Source organism: Suncus etruscus, chromosome 2 (assembly GCF_024139225.1).
Source record: "Suncus etruscus isolate mSunEtr1 chromosome 2, mSunEtr1.pri.cur, whole genome shotgun sequence".
Taxonomy (NCBI): Eukaryota; Metazoa; Chordata; class Mammalia; order Eulipotyphla; family Soricidae; genus Suncus; species Suncus etruscus.
This window is the reverse complement of record NC_064849.1, coordinates 3,389,573-3,413,166: the sequence shown is the minus strand read 5'-3', so window position 1 is coordinate 3,413,166 and position 23,594 is coordinate 3,389,573. Positions and strand designations below refer to the sequence as shown.

Genomic DNA, 23,594 nt, shown 5'->3' with positions numbered 1-23,594 from the left:
CCGTATTGCCTTTGCCACGCCCCCTCCCCAGGCCACGCCCCAGGTTTTCATTGGCCCTCCCGGTAGACCACGCCCCTCCCCTATTTCCCTTTGTCCCGCCCCGTATTTCCCCATGTTCCCCTCCCGCCTTTTTTATTAAGTCCCGCCCCATCTTTACGTTTTCCTCCCTTCCCGCCTTTCTGATTGGCCGCGCCCCTCGTGGATCCCGTTCGATCTCGCTCTCGCGAGAACGCATCCCGGAAGTGCGCCTGCCCCGACCGGAAGTCCCGGAAGAGGAGGAACAACACACGTGGGTCTGTTTCGGGGTTCGCGGCCGGTCCCGGCGCTATGGGCAAGCTGCGCCGGCGCTACAATGTCAAGGGGCGGCTGCAGGCCTGCCCCGGGCCCTCGAAGGGCTCCCCCGAGCCGCCCCCGGTGCGACTGGAGCTGGAGGGTAAGGCGGGGCGGCCCCCGGGCTGGGCCTGCAGCGCGGCTAGGCCCCGTCGACTTCGCTGCACCCCGAAATCTAGCTGGAGGTGGCGCCCCGAAACGGGCTCCCCGGGCTCCGGTTGACAGCTTTTTACCCGGGGCCTAGCGGAGCACCTTCAGCTCAGCTCCAGGAGCTGTGCGTGATCTTTCAGCCGGCCTGAAGACCTCACCCCTGCGCTCTGTGCCCGGGCACTGCCCCCTGGACACCCCAAAACAGCGCAGATTTAGAACCACCCCTCGTGGGAACGCAGGACAGACCTGGTCGGTGTCCACGTCCCACTTGTAAAAAAAGTGACGTTGACAGTTCTGGGGACCCAGGCTCAGCTCGGCTAAGGGCTGCTCAGAGGTTGCACTGAAAGGGGACACTCCCCCTTTCAGAAAAGTACACCCCCCTTTTTTGTCAAGTAAATGCACAGATTGTAACAAGTCACGAATGTGCTTCAGATGACCCCCAATACTCAATTACTTCACCCCATACGATGCTGTGACCCACATTTTGAGAAGTCTGGGCTTGGGATGGAGAGAATGTCGAGTAGTTAGGACACATACTAAGCAGGTGCTGAACCAGGGCTTGATTCCCAGGACCACATGGTCCTCTGAGCAGTGCCAGGGTGGCTCAGGTCAGGACCAGAGTGCCTGAGCAGTGCCCTGCCAGCCTGCTTGTCTGAGACCTGGACCAGAGGCTCTTTTTTTTTTTTTTTGGTTTGTGGTTTTTGGGTCACACCTGGCAGCGCTCAGGGGTTACCCCTGGCTCTACACTCAGAAATCGCTCCTAGCAGGCTCAGGGGACCATATGGGATGCCGGGATTCGAACCACTGTCCTTCAGCATGCAAGGCAAACGCCCTACCTCCATGCTATCTCTCTGGTCCCGACCAGAGGCTCTTGATCCTGAGTGCCACTTAGGAAGATCCACCTCCCTCAACCTCCAAGGAAAGCTAGGGCTTGGGCCAGAGGCCGCACAGGGGTTATGATGCCCATCTTGTGGCTGACATTTCAATCCCCACACCACAAAGGTGCAGTAGCACCCAGCATCCCAGGTGTGATCCAGCATCCCCCCCAGGAACAAAGAAGGACTGTGGCCTGGCAGCTCCCCATGGGACAGGTGGTCCTAGAGGGAGCAGTGGCGGGCTGCAACCATCACTCTCCTTTCCAACTTGCCCCCTTCTCTTGCTCTCCCACCTGCTGTGTTTGGGTGCTGGGGAGTGACCAAATGCAGGACACAGGCACTGCCCCTCTGTGGGGGCTTAGGGTACCCATGGGAAGGCTCTCCATGTTGGAGAGGCTGATGGGGCCACCCTGGAGAGATGCAGTGTCTCTGGGGTGGGGTCAGCAGATGTGCCTTTGCAGACAAGGATACGCTGAAGGGAGTGGATGCCAGCAATGCCCTGGTGCTTCCTGGCACACGCAAGAAGAAGGCACGAGCACCTCCGCCATCCAAGAAGGAGAAGAAGCCACTGACCAAGAAAGAACGGAAGGTGTTGCAGAAGGTCCTAGAGCAGAAGGAGAAGAAGAGCCAGGTACCTCACTGTTCGGAGATCAGGTGTTGGGCACGGGGCCACTGTCCTCTCTGCCTTCCCAGCCGCCGTCAAGGGGACTTGGGCTTGGGGCTTACGGCCACTGTCCCCTCTGTCTTCTCAGCGGGCACAGCTGCTACAGAAGCTGAGCGAGGTACAGGTTCCAGCCACGGAGCTGAAGCTCTTCTATACAACAGCCCAGCTGGGCACTGGGCAGCGCATGTACCACACCAAGGAGTGAGTCCTGGGAGGACATTGCGGGGCTTCGCTGGGCTCTTCAGGCCCTTGGGGATGGCCATCGGAGGTCAAGGGTTCAGGTGGGGCAGCCAGTGATCTGGCTACAGGAGATGTAGCCCTTGTGCAGGCCTCACCAGGTGTGACTTCCTCAAGAGTAAATATGATTCTATTGGGGGTGGGGGGATAAAGGGGATGGGACACACCCCATTAAGCTCAGGGTTTATTCCTGGCTGTTTTCAGAGGGGTCACTCCTGGCAGGGCCCCAGGAATGTTGTGGTGCTGAGGATCAAGTCAGATTCCCGTTTTATCTCCCTGAACCCAAACATAGATTTTTGTTTGTTTGTTTTTGTCTTGGGGCCTCACCTAGCAGTGCTCAAGGGTTACTCCTGGCAGACTTGGGGCTCCTTATGGGATGCTGGGGCTCAAATCCAGATCAGCTATGTGTAAGACAAATGCCATCTTGCTGTGCTATCACTCCAGCCCCAACACTGACCCACCCCCTTAAGGCAGTAGAAGTTCATTCTCTTGGACTCTGAGGGTCCCAAGTCCCAAACCCATCTTGAGTAGTGGTGGTATAGGGGGTGGGCAAGGTACTTTCCTTGCACACGGCTGGCTGGCGCAGCACTCGAGCACCACCAGGAGTGTCCCCGAGCATAGAGCTGTAAGGAGCAGTGGGGAGTGGGGGGAGGCTTCCCTTCATCTGCTTTTCACACCTTCACACACTGTTCAATCCCCACAGGAAGCTGGATGAGGCTTCTGCCCCAGGTCAGAAGGTCAGTAGCCTGAGTGGGATGCACCGGAAGCGCCCCCTCTCTGAGTCGGAGTCAGAAGAGGAGGAGGAGGAGGAAGAGGAGGAAGAGGCTCAGCAGCAGCAGGAGAAGAGCTTGGCCAAGCCCGAATTGGCCGAGACCCCGGCCCTTCAACAGACAGCAACAGAGTCCCTGCCCCCCAAGTCCAAGAGTCCCTTGCCTAGTGCAGCAGCTGCTTCCACCCAGGCCTGGCCCCCCTCAAAGCCGGCCGTCTTCATTCCTGTGAACCGCACCCCAGAAATGCAGGTGCACCCCCATAGGGGTCTTGGTTGGGCTGAGGCTGGTGCAAGGATGGGGGATGAGGGGCACAGTGCCACACCACATGCCTTGAGGCTCGTCTGTAGGCAGAGAAGACCTTTGGGGTGGGGCACCTCGAGACAGACTTGCTGCTGTTCCATGCCAGGCCAGCCTGAAGGGTCCCTCTGTGTCTGGGCAGAGAGACTGTCATGTCTTGCCCCGTCACGGTTTGGTTTTGAGGATGCCAACCTGTAACTAGGTCCCTGCACAGGCGCCTGACTGCTGGCTTTCCTGCCTGTGCCTTGCTGCTGAAGTTGCAGGCAGAGCCCCTGTCCCATTCCTTTGTGCTGGGGTACTTGGGGTGGTGCAGCCTGTGTCTGCCTCCTGGCCCTGCCCTGTGTCCTGGCCTCCAAGGGGTGTGGGTACTCACGGCACCTCTTGTTTAACAAACAAGTGGGATAAGAACAGGACAGCAGTTTGGAGGGATCCTGGGAGCAGCTTCTACAAGGCAATGTGGAGGAGCCCATGGAGACTCCCAATTTCCAGGAGCTGCTGGGTTGGTCCACTGGTGGACCCTCCTTTTGGCCCTGGCCATTTCGTGTACTGGGGTTCACACCCACTCAACAGGACACTGCATCCTGGGAGGAATGGACACCAGGCCCCTCCAGGCAGGAGCCACCCCATCTCCTGAACTCCCTCCACATCTCTAGGAAGAGCGGCTGAGGCTCCCAATTCTGTCTGAGGAACAAGCGATTATGGAGGCAGTGGCTGAGCACCCTGTGGTGATCGTGTGCGGGGAGACGGGCAGTGGCAAGACCACACAGGTGCCCCAGTTTCTCTACGAGGCCGGTTACAGCAGGTGAGCTTGCTCCTCAGCCCCATGGTTTTGTGAGGGTCTCCCCGATCCCCACACAGACATGCCCTCCCACCCCTAGTGTTGCTGCAGTGACAGGTGAAAGGGCATGTCATAGGTCAGACAAGGGCCGGGACTGGGTTCAGGGCAGCCAGGAGACCCCCCGCCAAGGACAACGTCCTGGGTACTCTGTGGTCCCAAAAGCTGGGGTCTGTATTGGGGATGTGATACCCTGAGCTGCAGGGGGAGCAGGCCTGCTCCCCGGTGCAACAGCTCTATGACCCACTGTCACGAGGCTCTTTCCTCCCAGCGACAACAGCATCATCGGTGTTACGGAGCCCCGCCGAGTGGCTGCCGTGGCCATGTCCCAGCGTGTGGCCAAGGAGATGAATTTGTCATCACGGTGAGGACTGTCCCCACACACACATACACACACTGGCTCCCTACTGAGGGGAAGGCGGCTGGGGCGGCTTGGGGTGAGTCTCCTGCCCCCACGTCCCAGGCATTCTTGGGCAGTGCCCTCATGCCAGCCTCGGCCTCGCCGCCCCCAGCGTGGTCTCCTACCAGATCCGCTACGAAGGCAACACCACCGATGAGACCAGGATCAAGTTCATGACCGACGGCGTATTGCTCAAGGAGATCCAGAAGGTGGGGGCTCTGGTCTCAAGCGGGGTTTGGGGGGTGGGCATCATGACCTGACCCGGCCTCTCTAGCTGTCTCACTGGTTCCTGCCAGGCTCCCTTTGGCAGCACTTTCCTTCTCCCTCGCCCAGTCCTGCCCTACCCTGTCCTCACAGGCTGCAAATACGTCCCAGTGCCTGTCCAGCACCTGCATGTCCCCAAAAGACACGTAAGGGGTGCTGGAGCAATATCACAGTGGTAGGGCCTTGCATGCGTCTGACCCAGGAGGGACCCAGATTTGATCCCCAGCATCCAATATACCCCTGCCAGGAGTGATTTCTAAGTGCAGAGCCAAGAGTAACCCCTGAGCACTGCCAGGTGTGGCCCCAAAACCAAACCAAAACAAAGAAACATAAGACATGCGAGTTCTGGTTTTGGCTTTTGGGCACACCCAGCTGCGCTCGGGTTACTCTTGGGGGTGCTCTGGGGACCATATGTAATGTTCGAGCCTGGATCAACTGTGTGCAAGGCAAACGCTCTCCCCTCTGTGCTCTCTCTTTTACCCGATGTGCGAGTTCTTTTTTTTGGGGGGGGCCACACCCGGCAGTGCTCAGGGGTTACTCCTGGCTGTCTGCTCAGAAATAGCTCCTGGCAGGCACGGGGGACCATATGGGACACCGGGATTTGAACCAACCACCTTTGGTTCTGGATCGGCTGCTTGCAAGGCAAACGCCGCTGTGCTATCTCTCCGGGCCCGATGTGCGAGTTCTTTTAAGACACAGGAAACATGGCCCCTTGGGGTGGGGGTAGGGGTAGGCCCGAGAGCTCAGGTCTCCAGGCTGTGGAAGCAGCTCCCTGTTGGGGTTTGAGATGCTGTTTGCGCCAGGCCTGGCAGGCTGTGGCCTCACCCCCCACCGGGCCCCCAGGATTTTCTGCTGCGACGGTACAAGGTGGTCGTGATCGATGAGGCCCACGAGAGGAGTGTGTACACCGACATTGTCATTGGCCTCCTGTCCCGCATCGTCACCCTTCGGGCTAAGGTAGGGAGCCGGGGCCCTCCCCTCACCTTGCCCTCCCCCACGCTTGCCTCCAAGACAGCCCCTCACCCCCTGCCTGTCCCCCAGCCAGAGAGGGTGCCAGGGACATGGGTTAGACTGTGTCCAGTCCCTCCCTGTCCCCTTGTACAGGGCCCCTCGAGTGATCTTGGACCTGACATTCCCAGTCTGTCCTCAGCCCTCCAGGGAGTGGAGCCCGGGGTGGTAAGAGGGCTGGACCCCCCACCCCCATACACACACCTGTGGCCGCAGTCACTGTCCATCCCACCTCACAGAGGAACATGCCACTCAAGCTGGTCATCATGTCGGCCACGTTGCGGGTGGAGGACTTCACACAGAACCGGCGTCTCTTTGCCCAGCCGCCCCCAGTCATCAAGGTGAGGCCAAGCTGCCAACAGCGGGGGGTTCAGGGAGGTCCCCCTTGGACACAGTCAGGAAGGCCGCCTGGGCTGATGACCCCTGTGCCAGGGCCTGCACATGCTCACGCCCACACATGCATGCCCTGTGCCTTCCACCAGGTGGCCTCACGCCAGTTCCCGGTGACAGTGCACTTCAACAAGCGGACGCCCCTAGACGATTACTGTGCTGAGGCCTTCCGAAAAGCGTGCAAGATCCACCGGCTTCTGCCTGCAGGTGAGCCATGCCCAGGCAGCTGCTCCACCTGCCATGCCCAGGGCACCCCTGGCCTGGCTATGCTTTCACCTCTCTCAGCCCCACCCCCTCTTCCTCCCTATAATCTCCCTCCCTATGTGGCCCCAGCCAGTGGTAAGACGCTCTTAGGAGGGGGCCAGAGCACTAGCACAGCAGGGAGGGTATTTGCCTCGAAACCTGCCAACACAGGTTCAATCCCTGGCTTCCCATGTGGTCCCCAGAGCCTGCCAGGGATGAGCCCTGAGCACCACTGGTTGTGGCCAAAAAAAAAAAATATGTTCTCTGCTGTGGTATGTACCATCCCAGACACAATTGACCTACTACCAAGCTGCAACTCAAAGGCTCTTCCCTGGCGTAGTGCCAGCTTGTGCCTCCTTTCATGGCTGAGTGAGCTCCCTGGACTCTCGGGTTCCCTGCCATCTGCCTGCCCGCCCGCCTGCCCTCCCCTGTGCCTGACTCTGGGGCACTGTTCCCTGCGGGATACTCAAGCTCTCCCCTAATGCAGGTGGCATCCTGGTGTTCCTGACTGGACAAGCCGAGGTGCATGCACTGTGCCGAAGGCTCCGGAAGGCCTTTCCCCACACCCTCTGCCGGGGCCCAGGTAAGCAGCCGGGCCTGCATTACCCCGTCCCCTGCATGGTCACGCACGGCCACTCCCTCAGCTCCTCTCCCACTCCCAGAAAAGGATGATGAGAAGGACTCTGCAGAGAGCATGCGCAAGTTCAAGAAGTCCAGAGCGAGAGCCAGGAAGGCCCAGGCAGCGGTAGGTGATACTGGGTGTTGGGTGATGGCTGCTAGGTGCTGGGTGCCAGGTATTATGTGCTAAGTGCCAGGTAGTAGGGCGCTGACCTTATCCCAGTGGCCATCACCTGGCCTGTTCCAGGCCTGTCCAGGCCCCCTTGAGATTTGCAGGGATGGATCAGGGAGGGATGTAGGAGGCCTGTGCCCTGACTCTACCCTGTCGTAGGCGCTGCCCCACATCAGTCTGGACAGCTACTCGGTGCTGCCGGCAGGCGAAGGCGACGAGGACCGGGAGGCGGAGATGGACGAGGAGGAGGAGGATGAGGCACTGGGCTCCGACCTGGACCTGGACTTGGGGGACGGCGGGGAGGACTCAGGTGGGGCTCCATGGAGCAGGTGTTGGTGCCATCTGGGGCATCGGCAGCCTCTGCCCACCCTCTGCTCTTGGGACCTGACTGCTGTTGTGTCAGCTCCATCCCTGGGGTCTGGGTCCTGCGCCCCTCAGGACTATGAAGAAAGTGAGTGTGTGTGTGGGTGTGTGCATGAGACGATGCGGGTGAGTATAGGAGGGTGTAAGTGCGTGACATTGAGAGGTGTGCGTGTATTATGACATGTATGGGATTACGGTGTGTGTGTTCACATTTGAGATCATGGGCCGGAGCTGTGGTGCAGGCAGTAGGGCATTTGCCTTGCACGCGCTAACCTAGGACAGACCGAGGTTTGATCCCCTGGCGTCCTATATGGTCCCCAAAGCCAGGAACGATTTCTGAGCGCATAGCCAGAAGTAACCCCTGATTGTCACTGGGTGTTGCCCTAAAACAAACAAACATTTGAGATTGCATGTGAAATCTGCTGTGTAGCCAATATTCGGGGTAGAGAGCCACACTGGCCAAGTGTCTACACATATGCATAGACACATACACACACATATGTGGGCCCCATGGTGAAAAGTGCCAGCATTCCTGTCCTTGCAGGCGAACAGCCCGATGCCTCGCTCCCACTGCATGTGCTTCCTCTATATTCGCTGCTGGCCCCTGAGAAGCAGGCGCAGGTAACCGGGGCCCAACTCCCACCCCCAAACCCTGCACCCATTCCCCTGGAGGTCATGTGCCCACGGTCACACACCCTTACACACACACAGGCAGTCCTGAGAACTGTCGCCTTCCTGCCCCGCCCCCTCCCAGGTCTTCAGGCCTCCCCCCGAGGGCACACGGCTATGCGTGGTGGCCACTAACGTAGCTGAGACCTCACTCACCATCCCGGGCATCAAGTACGTGGTGGACTGCGGGAAGGTCAAGACGCGCTACTATGACCGCGTCACCGGCGTGTCGTCCTTCCGTGTCACCTGGGTGTCCCAGGCCTCTGCTGACCAGCGGGCTGGCCGCGCAGGCCGCACAGAGCCTGGCCACTGTTACAGGTGGGCATCGGGGCCTGGGCTGACCCTGCACCTTCCTTCCCTGTTCCCTGTTTATCTGCACATGCTATAGGAGATCCAGGAGGGGAATGGGGACTCGGGCCAGGCTGTTAGCGTGTCCAAGCTACCTGGGCTGATCTGGGCTGACAGTGCTCTGCTCCCTGGCTCGGTTTCCATGCAGGCTCTACTCCTCAGCAGTTTTTGGGGACTTTGAGCAGTTTCCTCCCCCTGAAATCACCCGGAGGCCTGTGGAGGACTTGATCCTGCAAATGAAAGCACTCAACATTGAGAAGGTGGGCAGGGCCCCCACACCCACCAGCCCCCCCAAGCTTCACAGCTCACCAGCGCCCATGCTGGCCAAGTGGACTCAGTGCTGGTGCTCCCAGGAGGAGGGTCTATGGGACCCCACATGGGTCCTTAGGCATGTATGTTGGTTCGTCTCTTTCATCTCATCATTAACCATCTTACTCCCTCCCCACCCGGGTCCCAGGTCATCAACTTCCCCTTTCCGACCCCGCCATCGGTGGAGGCCCTGATGGCGGCCGAGGAGCTACTGATTGCACTGGGGGCCCTACAGGCTCCCCAGAAAGCTGCAAGGTAGGGTCAGGCTGGGCCGGGCAGGGAGGGTCTGTCTCAGGGGAGGGCCCTGTTAGGGTCAGGTTGCCCACCCTATGTCAGTGTCTCTGCCTCTGACATCCCCCCTTCTCTGCAGGGCCAAGCAGCTTCAGAGCCTCCGGCTGAGCTGCCCCATCACGGCACTGGGCCGCACCATGGCCAGCTTTCCAGTGGCACCGCGCTATGCCAAGATGCTGGCTCTGAGCAGCCAACATGGCTGCCTGCCCTACGCCATCACCATTGTGGCCGCGATGACCGTCCGGGAGCTCTTCGAGGAGCTGGACAGGTGTGGGGAATCCTCCTCCGCTGAAGGGAACTCCTGGGAGGGGCTCAGGCACGTCCATGTCTGGGGGGGTTTCTGCTCTCCTAACTCATGTGACAGCCCTTCGCTGGATGGTCCTGTCTCTGCTGTCTCGACTGGCCACGGGTCTGAGGGCCGTGGCTGTGCATTTTGTGGTCTGTGGTCTGACAGTACTGGGCACCAAGCGGACAGGGCACCTATCCTAAGCTGTGTACCCCTTTGAAGACCTGCTGCCAGCGACGAAGAACTCGCCCAGCTGAAGGGCCGTCGGGCCCGGGTGTCCCAGATGAAGCGGCTCTGGGCTGGCCAGGGCGCTTCCCTTAAGCTCGGTGACATCATGGTGCTTCTCGGTGAGTGTAGGTGTCCCAGGGAGACCCTAAGGGTCTGGGGGCAACAACTGAGCCTTCTTACCTTTCTCCTCAGGGGCTGTGGGAGCCTGCGAGTTTGCCGGCTGCTCACCCCAATTCTGCGAGGCCAACGGGCTGCGCTACAAGGCCATGCTGGAGATCCGACGCCTGCGTGGCCAGCTGACCACTGTGGGTGTGTGACACCTCCCTCTCCAAGGATGCTCACCACTGGCTAACGTTTCTCAGGGACCCTGGGCCGCCTGATGCAGAAAATGCACTTTGGGAGATGCATAGCAGCCGGGTTTGGGTCCTGCTGTTACGCAGCCTCTGAGCTCCCCTGGCCTCTCCCCCCTCCCATAGTCAACTCCCTGTGTCCCGAGGCGAAGCTCTTTGTGGACCCCCAGATGCAGCCGCCCTCCGAGAGCCAAGTGACCTTTCTGCGGCAGATCGTGGTGGCCGGGATGGGCGACCACCTGGCCCGCCGGGTGCAGAGCGAGGAGCTGGTAGACGAGGCGTGGAGGAACGCCTACAAGGTGCGTGCGACTCCATACTAGCCCACCCTGGACCCTGGGGCATCAGCTCTGGACGTTGCCACAGGCTTGGCGAGGGCCATGGGCACCCCAGGAGAACACAGTCCCAAGTATCCCCTTCAGGGGAAGTGCCTGGGTGGAGGTGCTGCGGGCTCCACAGATCCTGCTGCAGTCAGGTATGTCCAGCACAGGGCCTTGGGCCTCTTTGTCCCCTCTGCCCTGTCCCCACCTCAAAGTCCTTGTTCCTCGGGGTCTGTTCCTGTGTGGCTTCATCTGCTAGAGTGGTACCATGCCCTAGCTGGGCCGGGCTCCTTGCTCCCAGCTGTGAGTGTTTCTGAGGCCCTTGTACCCTACCTTGACAGACCCCGCTCCTCGACGACCCCGTCTTCATCCACCCCAGCTCCGTCCTCTTCCGTGAGCTGCCGGACTTCGTGGTGTACCAGGAAATCGTGGAGACCACCAAGATGTACATGAAAGGTAGTGGCACTGCTGGCCTCCTCCTCGGGAGGCTGGGCTGGCCCCGAGGCGCTCCTGACCCAGCCCTTCCCGCACCCAGGCGTCTCAGCTGTGGAGGCCTCATGGGTGCCAGTGCTGCTGCCTTCGTACTGCCAGTTTGACCCACCGCTCGAGCAGCCACCGCCCAACTACTGCCAGGAGCAGGGCCGGGTGCTCTGCCACCGAACCAGTGTGTTCTGTGAGTCAGAGTAAACCTTGCCCAGGGTTGGGGGGTCTCTTCCGCCCCCACTCACTGACTTTGTCCTCAGATCGCATCGGCTGGCCCCTTCCTGCCGTCCAGGTAGAGTTCCCAGATGGCATTGATCGCTACAAGCACTTTGCCCGGTTCCTGCTGGAAGGGCAGGTAGGTGGCCCGTGCCCCCAATTTCCCTTTCTCTCCCGTTCTCCGTGCTCCCTGGGCTGCACTCCCAACTCCTGTGTTCCCCCATTTCTCATGCTTCCTGTGCTGTGTTCCTCCATGATGTGCTCCCTCGTTTCCCGTCTCCCTCCATCTCCCTGCTCCTCCTTTTCTTAGCTGTGCCCCCCATTTTCCGTCCTCCCTGTGCTGTACTCTGTCTTCCTCTCCCTCCCCATTCCCCGTCCCTCCCATTCTCTGTGCCCCCCCACAGTCCCTCTGTCCCACTCAGACCCTCCTCCTCTTCCAGGTATTCTCCAAACTGGCCTCATTCTGTGGCAGTCTCCTATCCAGCCCTGGCACCATGCTGAAGACCTGGGCCAGGTATCACCGTGTTGCGGCCACATTTGAGCCAGGACTCGGCAGGAGGTGGCACGGTGAGGGGGGGGTGTCCTCTGGAGTAGCCACGCCCTGACACCCTGCAACCCCCTTGGCACCCACAGGCTGCAGCCCCGCACCGAACACCTCCTGCGGGCGCTGGTCGCCCGGAACGCGGACAACCGGGACGCGGTGCTTGCTGCCTGGGAGAAGGACCCCAAATGTGAGTGTGGGTGGGGGGAAGGGGAACCCCCCCCTGGGAGCCACTCTGATCCCTCCCGCTCTCTATCCCTAGATCTGTTGCCTGAGTACTGTGAGTGGCTACCACAGTCCTTGCACACCACTGTGGAGAAGGCTTGGCCCCCGCGCTGATCTCTGACCCGAGCCTGGCCACAAACTGTTTCCAGGAGGCATCGTGCCCTGGATGCGAGTCCAGTTGGGCCCCACATTCTGTTTTCTGGACTCAGGAGCCCTTTGGCAGCTGGGCTGAGGGGAGCGGAGGAGGACTGACTTGCAGCATGTCCATTCCCTGAGAGCACCCCCACAGCAGGGACTGAAAGGGGCATCTCCTTCCCAGTGTCCAGCCAAGTCCCCGCGATGGGGAGAGATGTCCATGGCCCCGGCCATGGCTTAGAGCTGGACTCAGAGACTCCAGCCACTTCTCTCTGCCAATTTCCCTGGAGTGAACTACAGCGGGGTGAGGGGGCTGAGCCCCTGGGCAGAGGTCACTGGGGGAATAAAGTGCCCACCTTGATCCTCGCGTCTGTTCCACATTATCTGACTCACATCCCGTGGGACTTGCGCCACTGCCCTCGGCTTCTGGCTGTCAGACTTGGCCTCCCCCAGACACAAGTGGGTGGTCCTCGCAGGCCGGAGAGATAGCATAGAGGCAAGGCATTTGCCTTGCATGCAGAAGGACAGTGGTTCTAATCCTTGCATACCATAGGGTCTCCCGATCCTGCCAGGAGCGATTTCTGACTGAAGAGCCAGGAGGAACCTCTGAACGCTGCCGGGTGTGGCCCAAAAACAAAACAAAGTGGGTGGCCCTGAGGTGACGCCACCCTGGCTAGTGACAGGCCAAACCCTAAGAGATGCCAGCACTGCTGGCAAGAGATGAGGTTTCGGGGCTGGGAAGGTGGCGCTAGAGGTAAGGTGTCTGCCTTGCAAGCGCTAGCATAGCATAGGACGGACCGCGGTTCGATCCCCCGGCGTCCCATATGGTCCCCCAAGCCAGGAGCGACTTCTGAGCGCATAGCCAGGAGTAACCCCTGAGCGTCAAACGGGTGTGGCCCAAAAACCAAAACAAACAAACAAAAGAAAGATGAGGTTTCTTTAATACACAGACGACCTGTATGGGGTTTGATCTCGACATCCCCGAGCCCACAAGGAGGTATTTCTGAGCAGATCCAGGAGTAACTTGAGCATTATCCCAAGAAAAGGTTCAAACCTTTCGTGTGTGTGTGTGTGTGTGTGTGTGTGTGTGTGTGTGTGTGTGTGTGTGTGTGTGTGTGTGTGTGTGTGTGTGAGTGAGAGAGAGAGAGAGCAGGTGAAAAGTTTTGGGGTCTCCTTGCTGCTGAAGTCCTTGAAAAGTTATGTCCCCAGAGAGCCCTGGACTACCCCAGACGTGGGTTTTCAGGGGCATACACAGACCTGGGTCCGCCATCTCACTGCACCTTGAACTTGCGCCAAGGTCACCGCACCCCACTCTCGTATGAATATTTACTGTAAAGCCCCGGGGTGTCTCTCAGGCCTCTGGGACAGGATACAGGGCAATACCAAGGGTTACTCCAGCCCAGCCAGCGCCTGCATATGCCCTGGTGTGCTCTTGGCTGGGGCTCAAGCAGGCCACTGGCCCCCTGAGGATGCAGAGAGCGCAAGCCACCACTCCCAAAAAATAAACTACAGCCTGCGCTTCTGAATAGGCTGTGGGGCTCCTCACATGCCTTTGACATCCCCACTTTCCCTGAGTCTGATGTCCTGCCTCTTGCACATCCAAGGTCCCACCTTAGAAGTGGCACAAAGCACCCATGACCCATAAGCAAGTTCTGTGCAACCTCAGGCACCCCCCTCCCAGCTCCTTTCTGCTCCTGCACACAGAATTCTCTGAATCCTCTACCCAGAGGCCCTAAAAATTCCAGCCTCTCCCTGACAGCTCAGGGAGTCCTCAAGGGACCAGCAGAGGGAGGCTGATGAAACCTGAGCCTGAAGCTGTCCAGGCCTGGAAGATGAATGGCAGGGTGGGTAGTGTGGGGAGAAAACATCAAGCACTGGGCTCCAGGTCTGACTTGCCTTATGGCAGGTCTAAGGCAGCACCCTTGGGCACCGACTAGAAGGCCTTGGCATCCACCCCGAAAGATAAAAGAGAGTGGAGATGCCGGGGATTGAACCCGGGGCCTCATACATGCAAAGCATGCGCTCTACCACTGAGCTACATCCCCTAGCCATGAGCGGCGTTTTCGCGGAACCAGGAAGAGGAACGAGCCTGCGCAGACGGGATGCGCGGAGTTGCCTGCCTTGCCCTGCCCTGCAGGTGCCTCCAGGGGGCGCTGTCGCCAGCCAACACCGCTCAAGTGCCAGCGGGTGGAGATCTCATTAACGCCCGTCCTCGTTAGTATAGTGGTGAGTATCCCCGCCTGTCACGCGGGAGACCGGGGTTCGATTCCCCGACGGGGAGGTTTGTGCTTTTGGGACCAAGGCCTCTTTTAGGGACTGCGCATGCGCGAGGCCTCCTGGGGCCCCAAAGAGCAGCAGAAATTGACAGGTCCAATTGACAGGTCCAATCTAGAAACTGGACTTCTTTGAAATTGACAGCTCGTGGGAATCTTGAAAGATCTTTCCCCTGAAATCTTGTGAACCTGTAAATGTTATTCAAGTCTGCAGAACCTGTTCAGTTCGTAGGGTTAAGATCTTGAGAACGTGGAAAATTAAAATCCTGTTCATCTTTTGTAATTTGAATTTTTGTTCATTCAGAAAGGATCCACAATTATTTGGTCCCCAGGTTCAGTGAATGCTACTAAAATCCTGTTACCATGAAAACTTAAAATGCTGTGAACTTATGTTTCCTTCATGATTTGAATGCTTGTTAAAATTTGCAAAGTTAGCCAGATTAAAACCCAGCAACACCTTGTGAAAAATCTTCAAAAGCTTTCGAATGAATTACGGTTGAAATTTAAAAATAAAATAAAATTTAGAAAGAAGCAACATTTTATTGAGTTTATGTAAAAAGGATGCATTCATGATGATGGATTTATTCATTTTATTACTAAATTTTTAAGTGGGCAAAATGAAGATGCTGTTCTTTTATTTTTATTCATGAAATATCTGAAAATCAACCCAATTAACACCTGGGCACATCTTGTGACTATCTTAAAAATATCCTGAAGCTGAAATCTTGTGAAGATTTAAAAATATTATTTTATTTTTATATATTTTGTAAAATGGTTTATCTATATTTCTAAAACAAAATATTATATATATTTATAAAAATTTTACGAATCAAATTAAAATAATGAAAAATTGGTCAACATTTTTTTTCAAGTTTGTAAACATTTTACCATCTCGTTAAAGTTCAAATAAATACATTTTCTTGACAATTTGATAAAATCAACCAAATCCCATCTTGCTAAAATCAAAATTAAAATCTTATTAGATTTAGGGGGGGCGAAAAAAAAATCTTATTAGATTTAAACAAAAAAAAAAAAAATCAGCCAAATTGACCCTAACTCAAGGGCAGCTGCGAGCAACCTCGAGAGCGCGGCCGAAATAGCTCAGTTGGGAGAGCGTTAGACTGAAGATCTAAAGGTCCCTGGTTCGATCCCGGGTTTCGGCAGTCCCTTTTCTTTTTGTCGGGGACCCCAGGGTCCGCCGAGGCTACGGGGTGCGGTCGCCCTCCTCCCCGATTTTTATTTCTCAGCCATTTTTCGGGCTGAGCCAGCCGCAAGGTGCGACCCCGCAGTGCTCCAAGTCCCACCCCGGTCCGATGCGCGCGCAACCTGACTGCCCGATGCGCGCGCATCACGCATCGGGTTCGTTCGGTTGCGCGCGCATCCGGCACGGCCCTTAGCGCGCTCAGGCGCCGTTAGGCCGGGTAGGAGCGCCACTTCCGGTCTCGGGGACGCGCTCACGAGGCCGGACCCGCCTCTATTCCTTGAAAGTCGCAGCTGCGCGGAGGCTGCCAGGCGCGTCCTCGTTAGTATAGTGGTGAGTATCCCCGCCTGTCACGCGGGAGACCGGGGTTCGATTCCCCGACGGGGAGGCCAGATAAACACTTTTTATTAAAATTTCTTTTTCATCTCTGAATATGATTTATGAATAAGACTTGGTTTCATTTCATGTATCCGTTGAATTCATTTAATGTATAACTAAATGATGTATGCACTTATAGATAGAAATGATGAATTTTTTTAATTTTATTTAGTGTTTAAGTGGATAGATTGACTTTAGAAATAAGTTTGATTTGATTTTTTTTTTTTAAGTTTAGGGTTTGATAAGGTTTTCATTTAGGAGTGTCTGATTTATAGATAAATACAATGTATTTGCTTTTTATTTCATGTATGAGTTTTATGGGTATAATTTATATAGATATTGTTATCATATATTATTATAAAATACTATACTCTATATTCTAATTATATAGATATAATTTATAAATATATCTATGTATTTATTGGGATTTTATTTAATTCCTGAATGTATAAATATAATTACATTTAAAAATATTATTCATAAAAAATAAAATGTGTCTTTTTTTATTTGATTTTTTTTTTTTTTTTTTACTTCTCCTTGCACCCAGTTCTCTTCCTAGAGAATTTTTTCCCCCACTCCAGCCCTTTTCTCCATCCTGCTTGCCTGGGACCCAAGAGACGCAGGTCACCTGGGAGGGAGCAGTGCTGTGTCTTGTGCAGCCCTTGGCAGCCTGGCCCAAGCCCAGGTTGTTATGGACTCTAGAAAGGCCAGGGAAGAAGGATGGAAGGTGGTTCCAGGCCAAAACAGTGGCAGGAAACCAGCACCTGAGCCTCCTGCATGTGGCCCCCAGAGAGAGGGGAAGGGAACAGGTCCTGCACTGAACTGGGGTGAATGACACTAAAGGCAGGGCAATCCCTGCAAGGTGAAAGAGGAGGCTGTATAAACCTCAACAACTAAACAATTGCCTCCCTCAGGAACACAGAAATAGTGCTCCATGAGCACTCCCTGGAATAGCAGGCTCTGAGAACAGTGCTCCTCACCTCTGACTGTTGGGGAAATGCACACCCAACTTGGTGACAAGCCCCCCTACCATCACTGAGTAAGGTCCCTGGTACCCAAAACTGAGAAACCAGCCTCTGAGCAGGTAGCGCCTAAAAAATGCAGCAATTCCATCTTGAAGCTGGTGCAGGGTTTAAAAAGACAGGCCCCATTTCTGGGAGGACAGAAGAACAATCTGAGGAACATCCTTGTAGAATGATTCCAATGTACAGGTCTGTTTCCCTTTGTTCCAAGTATTACAGCTACTGGCTGTGAAGAACAAGCTGAAAATATAAAATATTTGAAAATATAAAAAGATGTGTTTTGTTTGTGCTTGCAAGGGGACAGGCTGGAGTGGTGGGTGGGAAACTGGGGACACTGCTGGAAGAATTGGGGTTGGAAACATGTAATCATTTAAGGCCTGAAATGACTGTATTATGAACAAGCAACTTGGTAAATCATAGTATTATAATAAAAAAAATTTTTTAAGGATTTGGTGTTTTTAGTTTGCTCGCTAAATGCACATCTAAATCAAGAAAAATTTAACTTTGAAAAAAAAAATCTGATAGCTAGTCTATACGAGACAGTTTCAGACAGTACAGGAGTGAGGGAGGGGGATGTAGCTCAGTGGTAGAGCGCATGCTTTGCATGTATGAGGCCCCGGGTTCGATCCCCGGCATCTCCACACCTTTTTGGCACTATCCCATTACTGGAAGCAGGGAGTGCAGTGTGGCCTCTGACTGTAATTCCCAGGCTGACCGGCAGAGTTGGGACTTTCCTTCACTGTAAAACACTCCAAATCCTCTTTTTATTCCTGAAAAAGAAAACTGGGGATGGAGTTATCTCTTTCTCTCTGTTTCTCAGTCTCTGTGTTTGTCTCTGTCTCGCTCTGTCTCTCTCTGTCTCAGTAGAAGACTCCAAATGTTCTTTTTTTCTCCTGAAAAAGGAGGTTGGGGATGGTATTTCTCTTCTCTTCTCTTCTCTTCTCTTCTCTTCTCTTCTCTTCTCTTCTCTTCTCTTCTCTTCTCTTCTCTTCTCTTCTCTTCTCTTCTCTTCTCTCTCTCTCTCTCTCTCTCTCTCTCTCTCTCTCACACACACACACACACACACACACACACACACACACACACACACATCAGAAGTGGCTTAAACGCAAGAGGCCTGTATGTGTTGGCACTGACCTTTGTACTGTAAGTCTCGCTGACAGCAACCAACCTACTGTCAGCATCAAGTTTTGAATGAATGAATGATTGAATGAATAAACAAAAAAGCTTCATGGTTTAGGGGCCCAAGCCATACACTGCCCACATTTATACTAACATGTTGTCACCTGGGGGAGAGGAGGTTGGGTGAAGTGTCAAGTTCTCTAGGAGATTGGTTAAGATTCTTTCCCATTGAGCTCCCAGACAGGAAAGGCAGTTCCCAGTCCCCTGTCCGATCAGTCAGGGGGAACAGTTCCAGTTGTAGAGACCCGCAGGAAATAACCCACATGGTGAAGAGGGACAAGAATGGGTTCAGGAAATCCAGGGCTCCAGCAGGGAATTCAAACCACAAAAGCTTTCTGCTCCTAAGATGGAAGCACCAAAGAATGAGCCCCTGCCTTCCTCGGACCCCTGGTACCACCCTAGGGTGGGAGCAGAATACAGAGTAAGGACTAATCCAATATACTTTCACCAGATCACACCCTAGGGTGGAGTACAATTATTGATTAGGGTAGGAACAGTAACCCAACAGTTCGGGTCACACCTGGTGGTATGATTGGGTGCCCCAGCTCAGGAATTCATCTTGGGCCTTTCCAGATTCACTCAGGCCTTTGAGTCACCTCCCTGATCCCTGTATCAATATTTTATTTTTATTAATTTAATTAAATAATTATTTTTGAGGAACTGGAGAGATAGCATGGAGGCAGGGTGTTTGCCTTGCATGTAGAAGGACAGTGGCTTGAATCCCCGTCATCCCCTATGGTCCCCCAGCCTGCCAGGAGTGATTTCTGAGTGCAGAGCCAGGAATAATCCCTGAGTGCTGCCGGTGTGACCCAAAAACAAAAATAATTCTTTTTTATTTGGGACCACATCCAGTGGTGCTCAGGGCTGACCCCCCTGGCTCTGTGTTCAGGGTTCAGAGGACCATATAGGGATTGGGTTGGTCTCCTGCAAGGTAAAATCCCTACCTGCTGTATTTCCTCTCCTCTCCCCTCCCCTCCTCTCCCCTCCCCTCCCCTTCCCTCCCTCCTCCCTCCCTCCTCCCCCCCCTCTCCTGCTGCTTGTTTGCTTTTAGGGATAAGGAACTTGATAGGACAAGGAGTTGGAAGGACAAGCAGCATGAAGGGTGGACAACACCTTCAAGGCTGGCACGGGTTTGAATGGAGCAATTATCTCTTCCACATCTCATCCCAAGGGATGGACTCTCCACAGTGCTCTTGTGGTTGCAAGGAGGGAGCTGATCCTGAATGAGGGAGGCCGCTTGCCTTGCATGAAGCTCATCTGAGTTCAAGCCCTGGCCTTCCATATGTTCCCTCCAAGGAGATATTGGCACCAGCTGTGGCCCCAAAACAAAACAAGCAAAAGAAGGAAAAATAAATAAATGAGCTGCATGAAATCTATTTCTGCCTAAATGTCAACAAGTAATAAAAACTGGTGAGTCTCAGGCCCGAGCAATAAACAGTACAACGAGTAGGGGCTTTGACTTGCACACGAATAACCAGGGTTTTTTGTGTCACACCCAGTGGCACTCAGAGGTTATTCCTGTCTCTGTGCTCAGAGATCGCTCCTGGCAGGTTTGGGGAACCATATGGGATGTCAGGATTCAAACTGGGATCCGTCCTGTGTTGGCCTCGTGCAAGGCTAAAGGCTCTATCACTGTGCTATTGCTCCAGCCCCATGAACAGGGTTTGATCCCGGCATCCCATATGGTACCCTGAACCTGCCAGGAGTAACCCTTAAGCATTGCCAGATGTGGCCCAAAAACCAAACCAAAGAAACAAAAACTGACAAGCTGAGGTTATTTCTAAGGTTATTAAGGCTTAGCTTATACACTAAATATGTGCAAAAATAAAAATCAACTGATTATATGCTCTGGCTTCTTGTGGTGGTGGTTGTTGTTATTGTGAGTGGCCACACTCAGCGGGGCTTAGGGGTTACTCCCAGCTCTGCATTCAGGAATAGCTCCTGGCAGTCTTGGGGCACCAAATGGGATGCTGGGGATCAAATTTGGGTTGGCCGAGTACAAGGCAAATGCCCTCCCTGCTTTGCTATCACTCTGGCCCTAAAAAGGTCCTTTTTTATTTTTTTAATAGAAGGCAGAGCTTCCAAAAGGAGCTGGGGAAGGGGACTAAGGGTACTCTAAAACAGGGAAGGAGGCCCAATCACTGGAGAAGAGAGAGAGGGGGGGGGGAATGTGTGTGTGTGTGTGTGTGTGTGTGTGTGTGTGGCCTCCCATATGCAAACAGAACAACCAACAAGCAAAAACAAAGACACAAAATGGGAGAATGGACAATTTTCTAACCCTTCTCTAGAAGAATGTATGTACATTTGTTCTGACTTCCTGGGGTTGGGTAGGACCTTGCTGCTTCTAAGGGGGAACAGCTTGTTTTCCTGTCACACAGAGCAAATGCTGGTATGTAAGCAGGAAAAGAACAGAACCTGGTGGACTTTCCCCCAAGCTGCACACTCTGCCAGCTGCCTTTTTTGGTTATATAACCAGGGACGTGGCAGGGCCAGCCCTCCCCACCCAGCTCCAGGATGGCTCCTTCTCTGGGGAAAAAGATGACAGTTGATTGTGGGTTTGGACATTGTCCTGGTGCTGAGCTCAGTCCCTAGGAGGGCGGTGACCTTCCGGGAACCTGAGTCATGGGGGGGGTTGGAATGGAAGAAAGACCTGCAGGCAGGCAGGCACCAGCCCCCACAAAACCTCCCTGTAGGCAGCCCAGCATCTGATCACATGCCACTTTGCCTGCCAATCCCTCCCCCCCCCTCCCGCCGTTGCTGGGCCTCTGTCATTTTTCTATTGGTGCTAGCAAAAGCGTCTCTTCCCTTCCAGGGAGCCTGCAAAGGGAGGATCTGTGGGTGGATGGAGCTGAAAAGGGAACCTGTGACTCACCCCAATTCTGGGCATGCTAGTCTAGCAAACCCTAGCCTGGGTCTGGGGAATGCTAGGTCAGCCGGTGACCAACCTAGGATCAGAATTCAAGTGAGATATTTGAAGTGGGGTGTGTAGGCCGTGGGGAGTTCACTTTGGAAAAAATAATAAAAACAAAGAACAGCTGTAACTGGAACAACAGCCAGTTGTCAAGCAGGTTTCTCAACCTGGGCATTGTGACACAGTGACATTTGGAGCCCTGGGGGACTGTCCCGGCCTCTCCCTTTCCCCACCCCTTTGAGAGGGCCAGAACCATCTATAGACATTGCCAGTCCCTGAGGACAAAAGTCGCCCCAGATGGAAAGAGGTGACAGGAGGAAACCCTAGACTCTCCTTCCCCTGCCTCACCACACCACACCCCTACCTGGGGGAACCTTCTCTCCTGCCCCTCTCCTCCTCTCTCTCTCCCTCCCCTGCCTCTGAACCCTGGACTCACTGGTGGCTCCTGTACTTTGGACTCTGAATAAAACTGTGACAAACCGCATGACTCAGCCTTTACAAAACGCTTGTCACAAGACCAGCTGAGCAGCTGCCCGAGCAAACAAGCAGGCCCAGAGTGGGGACCTGGTGTCCTTTTGACTCTCAGGTTTGCCCCGAAGTTTCAGGAGGCCCTCACATACAGGGCTTCACTTTGGAGTCCCCCTAAGACTTCTTCCCAGTCATTTAGAAAGCAACCTGTCCCAGAAATCTCTATAGGAAGTGACAGATCTCCTGCTCACTAGAAAATAAAAATACCTTCTTTTTATTCGTTTTATTTAAAAATTATCTATTTTTCTTATTTGGGCCCACTCCCAACTGTGCTTAGGGCTTACTGCTGGTTCTTTGTTGGTGGGGTTCAAGGGACCATATGGGGTGCAGGAATTGAACCTGTATCAGCCTCCCCATATAGGACAAGTGCCTTGCCTGCCGTCCTCTTGTTTGGTCCCTCCAAAAGTCCTATCATTGTTCATTTGAATGTCTCAATAATAAATTCATCCTCCCAAAACGAAATAAATAAATAAATAAATAAATAAATAAAAAATGAAAAAAGAAGAAAAAGATAAATTCATCCCCATGGCACAATGTTAAGAATGAGAGGCTTGGGCCCGGAGAGATAGCACAGCGGCGTTTGCCTTGCAAGCAGCCGATCCAGGACCAAAGGTGGTTGGTTCGAATCCCGGTGTCCCATATGGTCCCCCGTGCCTGCCAGGAGCTATTTCTGAGCAGACAGCCAGGAGTAACCCCTGAGCACCGCTGGGTGTGGCCCAAAAACCAAAAAAAAAAAAAAAAGAATGAGAGGCTTAACAAATTTTGTTTTTTTTTTTGCAGGGGAGGAAGGTGGGCTGGGGAGGGGCTGCTCTATGCAGGGGATCAGATCTGGACACGGGTCAAGTGGATTTTAAAGGCTGCCAAACCTTTGCCATAAATATGGACAGGTCGCCAAGAGAAGGAATAGAGCAGCATTTGAACGAGAGGCTTTTGGAGATCGAGTTAATTTTGTTCCAGTCTGGCAGATACAAAAGACCTGCAAATGGTTTCAGGGAAGGAAAGGTTTCAAAAAGCACAAAGAAGCTGGGGGGTCAGTGTGTGTGTGTGTGTGTGTGTGTGTGTGTGTGTGTGTGTGTGTGTGTGTGTGTGTGTGTGTGTGTGTGTGTGTGTGTGGTGGAAGGGGAGGGATTTGTTTGAACAAGGCCACCTTGTTTGTGGGAACAAAAGGGCAGAACACTCACCTTCCTGGGTCTAGTTCTAGCTGGGGGAAAGGTTGAAACTCAGACCGAGCTGGGTGGCCAGTTGATCTGGGGCCCGGCACTTGGCATGACTGACACCATTTCAGCCCAGGGACACAAAGCTGCCTCCTACCTTTCCTTCCTGGAGGCTTTTAGAAGAGATTTTCTAGATCTTTCTACAAGGGTCCTGAAGGTTCATTGAGAGCCTAAAAAAAATTCACATACTGTGAATTCTTGCTCCTCACCTACTCAAGACCCTTTCTTTTTTTTTTTTTTTGGTTTTTGGGTCACACCTGGCAGTGCTCAGGGGTTATTCCTGGCTCCAGGCTCAGAAATTGCTCCTGGCAGGCACAGGGGACCATATGGGGCGCCGGGATTCGAACTGATGACCTCCTGCATGAAAGGCAAACGCCTTACCTCCATGCTATCTCTCCGGCCCTCAAGACCCTTTCTAAACATGCAAGAAGAGACTTGGTAACATCCCATGGCATCCTCCTCCTTGCCACCTTCAGCTTAAGGACTTTGCTATGTGGACAGCAAAATGTGACATTTCCAAGCCTTAAAAACAGCTCGCCCAGTGCTGGACTTGCTGAGTGGCAGAAAGAGGCCTGCAAGCCTGTCAGGGCCCAGGAAAGCCCTGGAACACTCTAGAAGGATGGAGAGAGAGAGCTCAGCACTATTGGTTCGACTGATCCTCTTGGCATTCATTTCTTCCTTCCTTCCCGCATCACTGTAGCCTCCATGGTCCCCCCCCCCCCTTTGTTTTGAACAAATTCCTGCAGTCGAGTCTGCAGCTGGGCCTGCATCCAAGCTTTGGGCTGGGCTGAGATTTGTCGAGTCATTCGGCTTGTCCTGATGCCCAACGGGGTGAGGGGGAGCTGGGACGAGCCGCCACAGTTTTGGGGTT

The 23,594-nt window shown here is 54.4% G+C and overlaps 1 protein-coding gene and 5 non-coding genes across 6 annotated transcripts; 5 read left to right on the top strand and 1 right to left on the bottom strand.

Annotated features, from left to right (window-relative positions):
- The first annotated feature begins 295 nt into the window (after positions 1-295).
- On the top strand, positions 296-12,375 carry DHX37 (DEAH-box helicase 37). Its single transcript, XM_049769197.1, has 27 exons — positions 296-433; positions 1,817-1,986; positions 2,108-2,220; positions 2,951-3,275; positions 3,977-4,125; positions 4,430-4,522; positions 4,671-4,767; positions 5,666-5,779; positions 6,070-6,171; positions 6,313-6,427; positions 6,951-7,046; positions 7,126-7,208; positions 7,413-7,563; positions 8,161-8,237; positions 8,371-8,603; positions 8,782-8,893; positions 9,091-9,197; positions 9,313-9,501; positions 9,742-9,866; positions 9,940-10,056; positions 10,224-10,396; positions 10,756-10,870; positions 10,950-11,087; positions 11,158-11,252; positions 11,554-11,627; positions 11,747-11,844; positions 11,917-12,375. The coding sequence occupies exons 1-27, from the start codon at positions 328-330 to the stop codon at positions 11,991-11,993; spliced, it is 3,444 nt and encodes a 1,147-aa protein (XP_049625154.1). The 5' UTR covers positions 296-327; the 3' UTR covers positions 11,994-12,375.
- Positions 12,376-13,987: 1,612 nt separating this feature from the next.
- Positions 13,988-14,059, bottom strand: TRNAA-UGC (transfer RNA alanine (anticodon UGC)). The gene has a single exon. It is a non-coding gene; the product is annotated as a tRNA-Ala (tRNA).
- A 164-nt stretch (positions 14,060-14,223) lies between these two features.
- Positions 14,224-14,295, top strand: TRNAD-GUC (transfer RNA aspartic acid (anticodon GUC)). Its single transcript has one exon. It is a non-coding gene; the product is annotated as a tRNA-Asp (tRNA).
- Positions 14,296-15,377: 1,082 nt separating this feature from the next.
- TRNAF-GAA (transfer RNA phenylalanine (anticodon GAA)) lies at positions 15,378-15,450 on the top strand. Its single transcript has one exon. It is a non-coding gene; the product is annotated as a tRNA-Phe (tRNA).
- A 354-nt stretch (positions 15,451-15,804) lies between these two features.
- On the top strand, positions 15,805-15,876 carry TRNAD-GUC (transfer RNA aspartic acid (anticodon GUC)). Its single transcript has one exon. It is a non-coding gene; the product is annotated as a tRNA-Asp (tRNA).
- A 1,581-nt stretch (positions 15,877-17,457) lies between these two features.
- On the top strand, positions 17,458-17,529 carry TRNAA-UGC (transfer RNA alanine (anticodon UGC)). Its single transcript has one exon. It is a non-coding gene; the product is annotated as a tRNA-Ala (tRNA).
- Positions 17,530-23,594: the final 6,065 nt, after the last annotated feature.